The sequence below is a fragment of the Pteropus alecto genome, unplaced genomic scaffold (genome assembly GCF_000325575.1).
Source record: "Pteropus alecto unplaced genomic scaffold, ASM32557v1 scaffold25, whole genome shotgun sequence".
Classification (NCBI taxonomy): domain Eukaryota; kingdom Metazoa; phylum Chordata; class Mammalia; order Chiroptera; family Pteropodidae; genus Pteropus; species Pteropus alecto.
Genome location: NW_006441955.1, coordinates 35,577,138 through 35,586,337, shown reverse-complemented (window position 1 = coordinate 35,586,337; position 9,200 = coordinate 35,577,138). Strand labels below are relative to the sequence as shown.

At 39.1% G+C, this 9,200-nt stretch overlaps 1 protein-coding gene across 1 annotated transcript in view; it reads left to right on the top strand.

Annotated features, from left to right (window-relative positions):
- Positions 1–4,889, top strand: part of GFI1 (growth factor independent 1 transcriptional repressor) — an 8,385-nt gene extending 3,496 nt beyond the window's left edge. Inside the window, exons 5-6 of the mRNA XM_025051883.1 lie at positions 1,084–1,249; positions 3,555–4,889. Of these exons, the coding sequence (XP_024907651.1) occupies positions 1,084–1,249; positions 3,555–3,733 (345 nt within the window). The 3' untranslated portion in view covers positions 3,734–4,889. The remainder of the gene's footprint in view (positions 1–1,083; positions 1,250–3,554) is intronic.
- The last annotated feature ends 4,311 nt before the right edge of the window (positions 4,890–9,200 follow it).

The following is a 9,200-nucleotide window of genomic DNA, read 5'->3' as shown; positions in this document are numbered from 1 at the left end:
AGGGAAAGGTGAGTGGTGGTCGGCTCAGGCCTCCAGGCAGCCCTAGAATTTGATGCCACATCATTGCGAACCTCCAGAACTGTGATCCTGATCGTTGCTTTGGGTTTGAGGAGGGTTTGTACGCACTCTTGCTACTGATATATCCGTTTCTTTTCCTCAGCTTTTCACCAAATGGCTGTCATTTCATCAGCATTAATCCCTCTACGACTGAAAAGGAGGGATCTCAGCTTATTTAAAGCATCTAGTGGCATATTTGTCCTGCTAGTCTTTCGTTCATTCAAAATATTTGTTGCCCAACTTCCAGGTGCTAGGCATATGAGAATCCTATAACACATCAGGTCCCTGACAGGATGCCCATGTGGAGATTACAGTTTAGCTGAGAGACAGCGTGGATAAGCAAATAAGTACCCAAATAACTATGACAGGAGAAGGCTTACTCACAGAGACTTATTTACCAAAAAGAGTATTCTCCCATCTCCTCAACAGCTACACAGGCTGGAGGCTGGAGGGTGGGGGGCATCTCAAGTGACTGAGGTCTAAGCCTCCTGTGGAAGAGGGTGGAGAAGTGTTTGTAAACGGGTGTTAAAAAAACAGGGTGGTGATACAGTTTTGCCATGGGGTGTGGAGGGTTGTGGGTAAAAAGTGTTTGGGTAGCAAAAGTGTTAAAGGGGAAGAGGATAAGAGTGGGGAGGGTGGAGGTTGGAAATAAATGAGGGGAGAAAGGATAATGGAGCAGGCTCTTTGAAAAGGGAGTCTGAAGGAAGAGAAAGGCCACGCTTGGGATTTTAGATTCAAGTTAGTGATGAGGAGAATGTTAGCCTAGGTCAGGGGTCCCCAACCCCCAGGTTCCCCAATACCAGTCTGTGGCCTGTTAGGAACCGAGTCGCATAGCAGGAGGTGAGTGGTGAGCAAGCGAAGCTTCATCTGTATTTGCAGCCGCTCCCCAGCACCAGTACCACCGCCTCAGCTCCACCTCAGATCATCAGGCATTAGATTCTCATAGGAGAACTGGTCCCTGGTGCCAGAAAGGTTGGGGACTGCTGGCATAGATGATTACAGTAAGAATGACATATCTTTCAATAGGAGCGGAGCTTTGACTGTAAGATTTGTGGCAAGAGCTTCAAGAGATCATCAACGCTGTCCACACACCTGCTCATCCACTCAGACACCCGGCCTTACCCCTGTCAGTACTGTGGCAAGAGGTTCCATCAGAAGTCAGACATGAAGAAACATACCTTCATCCACACTGGTGAGCTGAAGGCCCTTGGCTTGTAGAAAACACCCAGCGAGGGATGGGGACCATGGGGACATTGTTCTTCCCCCTGAGGCCAATGTAATTCAACTTCTCTGTGATGTTCTGGCCCCAGAATGAGTGGTGGATGAAGCTTTCCAGATGGAGTTAATCTTTGCAGTGCGTTAAAGAAAACAAGGAGGCAGATTCTCTTAGGTTCATTTATCTATATGGTTTTCTCCAGCGGGGCCTTGATTTGAGATTGCATCTGAAGAACCACTCAGCAGGTCAGCTGCAGGATCCCTTGCAAAGGCAATTTTCCTGTAGTTTAGCAGCTGCTCCAACTGCTGCCTGCTCTGGGTGAAATATGAAGCCCCAGGGTCCTCTCAGAGTGTTGTCCTAAATATTTATCTAGAGATTGAGGACTTTCTCTAGGGCTTCTACCCTGCATTTTTGGGGAGGGACTTATGTGTGCCATCTTGACTGCATTTTTAAGAGTCTGAGAGCTTATTCTGATTGAGGGGGGCAAATGGTAAATATTACTAAACTCTCTGCTAAGCACTTTTTAAATGCATTCTCATTTTATGCTTACAACAGTGCTGTAAGGTAGAGACTATTCCTTATTCCCATTTTATATGATGAAGAAAGCAAGGTACAAAAGGGTTAGGTAGCCTGCTGAGGGTCACATTGCTAGCAAGTGGCAGGGCCAGGACTTAAATTCAGTGTCTGTGCTCTTGACCACCATTTATTGTATTCTATTTTCAAAGTCATGGGGGTTGACAGATATAGAAAGCTTCTCTTCACTTATTGCCCTCTTCAAAATGTCAACAAGTTTGCGCCATAATAATGATAATTCTTTACCTATTATAATGCTTTATGATTTACAAAGTGCTTTCAAGTATATCGCTTCATTAGATCCTTACTGCCATCCCATAAAGTAGAAGAAACTACAATTACCATTCTGAAACTCGAAGAGATGGAATAATTTACCAAAGTTCAAACCAAGAGTAAATCATAGGGCCATGAAATGCTCTAGCTTCCAAATCCTGGACTCTTTATTAATGTTTCGATTGTGTGTGGGTGGCATTTTTAATGCGAGGAGCAATCTCTTTAATAGTCAACAAGATATATACACAAGACCCAGAATTCTGACTATTTTATTTCAGAATGTGAATACTGATTAAAAACAAATTACAGTGTATTCCAAACACTTACCATTGATATTTAAATATGTTTGGGCAAGGTAGATGCCCCCATCAGAAAACCCAGGAAAATATTCTCCTTTAATCATACCTTCTTGCCTGAAATTTCCATGTAACTCACTCCTTTTGAGTAAAGGTATTCCAGATGCTTATCAAAATGTAAGTAGGTTCTTGACTGAATGAAACATTAAGCCCTTATCAAACATTTACATTATAGCTAGAATTCATTTCTCAGATTTGTTTGACCCTAAGGGTTAGGATAAGTTTTGATGGGTGGTTTCTTATCAAGGAAATCTGAAGCATGAAGACAGAAAGAGGTGCAGCAAGACGGAGGGTTCCTCAAAAATAAACTTCATCTATTTTGCATTTTTTCCAAGGCCAAGCCTTGACTATGATGCCATGTTAAGCAACTTGTGAATTGGGAATGGAAGAAGACAAAATCTTTTCTATCTGTTATTTATTAATCTATGGTGAAGAGTTGCTGGTATATAAAGAATCTTGTGATTAACCTCATGAAAAAGAAAGTAAAATCAAGATAGAAAAATATCAGCTACCTTAAGAAATACTTTGTGGCCCACATGTGAATTTTTAAAAATAAGATTTTGAGAAATATTAATGCTTCAGATGCATTCTATTGTCCTTCAAGAGCAAGAAAGAAGACAGGCTCACTGGTCCATGCAAACCAACACCCACTTGGAAACTCAGATTTGAAAACTTCCTCTGAATTAGAACAGAGTCACATGGTTTGAAGGACAGCCCCCACCCCCACCCCTCCTGTTGAACATCTGCTGTGGAGCTTTCAGCTTCTAAAGTCAGGGGAGTCTTCCCGGGGTGGATTCAGCTGCGAGCCTGAGGAGGGCACGTGGCCTTTGCTCTGTTTCCGTTTAGCAGGAAACGGTTTGAGGCCTTTTGGCTGGGAACCCCCACTCAGAAAGTCTCCCTTTCACCTGGTGCACCCATGGCTTTCTGGGACTTGCACTGCAACAGGTCACCCTCCAAGTTGCTTGAAGGCCTTAGACTGTAATGTAGCCAGCTGCTGTTGAGAGCATGTGGGTCACAGAGAATCCCCTCTAGCTTCATCACAGACTCATACTTCCTCCTCCACCCTTCCATCCCTGCAGGTGAGAAGCCCCACAAGTGCCAGGTGTGCGGCAAGGCATTCAGCCAGAGCTCCAACCTCATCACCCACAGCCGCAAGCACACAGGCTTCAAGCCCTTCGGCTGTGACCTGTGTGGGAAGGGCTTCCAGAGAAAAGTGGACCTCAGGCGGCACCGGGAGACACAGCATGGGCTAAAATGAGAGCCCTGGCTGGCTGCAAGCAGCAATTACACAACACTAGGGAGGGTAGCCTCCCCACATGCCACCACTCACTTCTGACTTCTCAGGCCTCCTAGTCCAGTCTGCAGATCCCACTAGGGTGTACCCCTTCACCTTACTTCCTGCAGCTGACAGAGGGGATAGATTGCTTTTTCAGAGTTCTTCCTAAAGTGGGAACCAAATGACTCACTGGGCTTTGGACGTGCCGAATGGGCTCCTCTCTACCTGAAGACTCAAACTCAAGAGGGGATCAGTTAAAACCTTGGGCCCCAAAGTCCTTCAAAGTCCCAGCCCTGCTCCACAGACAGGAAGGTCCTTCAGGTTTCTTCCCTCCTGACCCACCCCAGATACTTGTGTGGAAGAGGAGGAATCACCATTTACAAGGTAGAGACACACGCTAATGTTTTTATCTAGAATGAAGAATGAGTGTTATTTTTTTCCTTTCGGGAGGTCTGTTGACCCCTTTCTGTTGGGTGCTGCCTGTAAATCTTGGAGGAATTGTTTCTCCCACTTAAAGACTGGTTCAGAAATGATTTAGGGAAGTGGTTTCATACTTTTGAAATTACAAGATACACTGTAGAGCCTGCCCCAAGAAGATGCTGAAGAAAAGTGGATTTGGTGATGAGAGGAGATTAGAGGCCTCCAGGAGACCTTTGAAGGTTTCATCAGAGGAGGTAGAAGCACAGAGCAATGCCTTTGGACAAAATACTACCCATTCACTCAGCAAATGTTTGTTGATCACCAGTAACCATGGTACCAGGCCCTATGCTGGGTACTGGGGAGCCAGAGATTAAGGCCACAGCCTCTACCTTTGCCTTTCAAAAGCTAATAGTCGTACTTCCAAGTGTCTGAGTCTGTTCTTTCCCAAAGAATTTCAAGAAGACAAAACAGAATCTTGAACCTTTCCTTCTGACCCGTTTGGATTTTATCAAAGATAAACAAAGAATAGCTGAACAGATACTTAAAAGATTTGTGTGTATATTCAGTTTTTGTTGTTAAGCTGATTTTTAAAAGATGTATAAGCTAGCAGGCATGTAGGAATGAAGTCTCTGTCTTCAACTCTTTGACCCTCCATGTGTACCGTAGAGGACAAAAAAGTGGTATTTTCCTTTGATGAGGTTTGTAAATGTTTTTAGATTTTCTGAGGTGTATTATGTTTGTTAATACATATTTATTAGAGTGATGTTTTAAGTTAATAAAGTATTAAGACTCTTACATATTGCTTTTTTATTTAGGCAGGGAATTTGTGAAAGACCTTTGTTTTAGTCTGTAGAAGGAGTTGGCACTGAAAGAAACTATAGAAGTAAAGCAGATGAGCCAACATCCAGAAGAGAATAAAATTCAGTTTCTCTGCTTTTCATGTTTTTTTTTTTTTTCTATTTCTTAGAGATCCTTAGTTCTTAACAGAAAAATTAGGTGTACAAAACTAAGCTCCTACCTTGGAGAGTCCCTGATGGTCCCAATTGTACATAGGTTCTTTTGAGAGTTTCAGGGTTTTTTGTTTGTTTGCTTGTTTGTTTATAGGCTAGCAGGCTCCCAGATGAATAAAGAAATCACAAGCCTTAGGTCTATCGATTCTTAGTCACAGCCCTGTCACTAACACATTATGTGACATGGGCAAAAAGCCTTTGACCTCTCTGATACGTTTTCTTAACTATCAAATGTAATATGATTCTAGCATCCCAATATAACCCTGAGCACTTTGATTCTATGGAGACTGGAAAGGAAAGAAAATATCTGAGATTGGTTAGCTGCCTCACCTAAAGGAAATTATAAATCCAAAGATGCATCAGGGGCAGTAAAATTGGGATCTTATTTTAAAACTGGGTTATTTCTGGCTCTTTCTCACCTGTGGGAATTTCTTGCATAAGTCAATGCCTTAAGAGAATAAAACCAGAAAAGGGTCCTAGCCTAAATCCCAAGATACTTTTTCTAACATCTGCCAACTAGGGTATATATGGTTCATGGTGATCGCCAGCAGATTGTTCATTTTAATTCAAATCAACTTCACACATATAGAACACCTAGAATAAGCCTGGCACTGTTCCAGGTGCTAGGATAGAGCAGTGAGCACAATGTCAGTAGAGCTTTATTTCTTTGGTTACTGCTGAATCTTCAGCTCCCAGAACAGTGCCTGGCACACAGTAGAACAATAAATATTTGCTGAGGTGCTAAGTGAATTAGCAGGCAAACTGCTTTATTCTGGCTGGCTCTGCTCTCTACAGCACAAAGGGAAGAGAAATTGCTTGAGGTCCCAGGAAACCAATAGAACACATAGGACTCTCTCTGAGTTGGTAGGTAAGGGGGGCTTTGACACTGCTTTTTGCCAGTTTATCCAAATCTCAGTCCTTCGCTGTGCTCACTTGGTTTTCAACACCATAACTTTCCATGTCAGTTTACTCTCATTCAAAATTTAAATTTGTTTGCTCTATAATGCAAGTTTAAGATAATTTTCCAGAACTGATACGTGGATAGTTGCAGCATCCAGGAACCTCTAACTAGTATCCTCGGAAACAAAGTTCCCAGTGCATAAAGATCACAAAACTTCCTTCCCACAGAATTCACCATGCACACTGGTTGATTATTTCCAACCTGATTTGAAAAGTAAAGAAGTTGCATGGAAGGGTAAGTAGAACTGATTGAAATCTAGTTGTTTGCCCTGTCCTGTTCTCCCTTTATGACATATAGAACTTTGGCTCCATTTTTATAATCCCTGTTTGTGCTATAAATGAGTTTTAATTTTTATGTTCACAGTATACCTTTTTTTCCAGGAAAAAAAATATCTTAATATCCCCAGTACAGAATCAAAACAAATTACTGCATCTGTTACTGTGTGAAATTTGAAGATTGCAAATATCTCTCAATGTTATTACTTGACTCCATTAAAAATAGATTGTGAATATTCCATGTCACATTATTCATGAGGCAGCCCCTATGCCTTTTGTCTACTGGGTAACAGTAGAAAGGGTAACAAGAGACACCAGAGCACACCTTTGTTTCTTTCACTAAATTTTTAATAACATCTCCAGCCAGCCAGTTGGTGAAGCTCAGCTCGTGCATAAAAGTGGAAAAGCACAGCTATCTCAGAGAAGACCAACTCTTTCAGTAGCTAATTTGAGTTTGCGTTCATCTACACCAGAGATGATTAAATTACCTATCAAGTGTGCGGAGCTATCAGGATTCAGGACACGTAAAAGGTGAATTTCATCTGATTGATTTGAGACACGTATGGAACAACTATTAAAAGCCCCGCCTTAATTAAAGGCATAACAAAGTATTAAACCTGGAGAAGTTGTTGATTTGCCATTACCTTTGAAAATTGGGTGGCGATAGTGATTTGACCCAAGTCATTTTGTTTGATACCTGTTTGTTTAAGCTGATTGTGTCACAGAAATACATAATTTCAGTGGAAAGCCTAAAAGGAATTTTCCTGTGCATTTCTAGAGCTCTAATTGTTTAAATCTCTGCTGCTATATTATTTCTACAGTAAAATATTTTTAGGAAGTACATAATGCATTTATTTAATATTTCATTAATTGAGTCAAAATTTAAAAATTAAAAAAATGAGATTTTACTCCAAACTCTTCCAGCTTAAAAGTTTGTGTTTTTTTTAGTGTTTCAATTTTTACCCATGTGTGTATATTTATATTTTATATTTTTTACCTTGTAATCAGAATATTTGCAATTTTTGGCTATATGGCTCTCCTATTTATTTGTAAAATGGGCACATACTTAAAACTGAAATATTTATATTTCACAATGAGAATTTCAAAAGTTTTTGTAGTTTAATTTTTCTGACGTCTGAGTATTTATTAGGAATTTTATCAGTCATTAAGGTAGTCTTTTCTGAAGTTTTACTTTAAAGTTATTCATTTTTTAGATAAAAAAATATTTAAGCATATGGGAAATTACAGAGAATAATATAATAAATACGAATGTACTCATCATTCTGCCATATTTACATCTGATTTTATTTTTGAAATAAAATATTACAAAATATCTTCTGTAATATTCTGTCGAATATCTTCTGGAAAATGTTCTCCCCTAACACCATTCCCTTTCCTCTCTCCTCAGAGGCAGCCACTATACCAAAATTGGTACATAGCATTGCCATGAATATTTTTACACCTTTACTTATACATATCCCAATAAAAATATATAATACCGTTTAGTGTATTTTAACTTAATACAAATGTTTCCTAGTGTATATATCCTTTTGCACCTTGCTTTTTTTTTTTTTTGCTCACGCTTTATTTCTGAGATTTATCGATGTTGGTATATGTAATCTTGTTCATTTATTTTAACTGCTGCATATAGAATTCTGTCATATGAATACTTGGTGATTATTTATGTGTTGTATTGGGAGAGTTTTGGTTATTTCCAATTTTCCCTGTCACAAACAATTCTGAAGTGAGCAATCTTTTGCTTATCTTCTTGTTAAAGAGATTCTTTAGAGTGTATTTCTGGGAATGGAAATGTTGGATATTACTAGAGTGTTCTCCAAAGTGATTGTACCCATTTACATTACTACCAATAGTGTAGAATTCCTGTTGCTCCACATTTTACCAACATTTGGTATTGTCAGACTTTTTGAATGTTTGCCAATCTGCTGGATATGAAATGTTATTGTAATTTACATTTTCTGATTCCTAGTGAGATTGAGTATCTTTCATAAGTTTATTGGCCTTTCCTTTCCTGTGAAATGCCTGTTCATGTACTTGGTCCATTTTTTGGTTGAGTTACTTTATTTAATTTATTTATTTATTTATTTATTTATTAAGCTGTTAAATATTTATTTAAGACACACACACACACACACACACACACACACACACATATATTTACATTGTATCCTCCCATAGTTAGATTTCTTTCTGTTGCCACATAAGGTTACTTGATTTTTATCAATTTGTTTTAAAATATATTCTAAGTACTTACTGTTTTGTTAGTTAAATGTGCTGCAAACATATTTCAGTATGTAGCTTGCCTTTTCACTTTGGTTGAAGAGAGAATTTGTTTGTTTGTTCTGTTTTCGTGTTATTGTAGTCAAATGTATTGTTTTTTTCCTTAATGATTTATGCTTTTTACATCTTAGTTACAAAACCCTTCTCTAATTGGTGGTCATAAGCTCATCCTTTATATTTTCTTCTAAAAATGTTAAAATGCTTGCTTATAATATTAGCTTTTAAATCTACTTATATGTATATGGTATGAAATAGGATCTAATTAAATATTTTTTCCCCCAAGATAATAATTAATCCAACATTATTGCAGATTAAATCCTTTTCCCTCTGATTATAATGCTACCTCTGTCATATGTCAAATTTCTATTTCAGTATGATTCCATCTCTGGGCTTTCTGCTCTGTTCCGCTGGTCATTTTGCCTACCTCTATGCAAAAGTCATAGTGTCTTGATTAAATTTATAATAAACTTAGTAGAGTAGGGAAA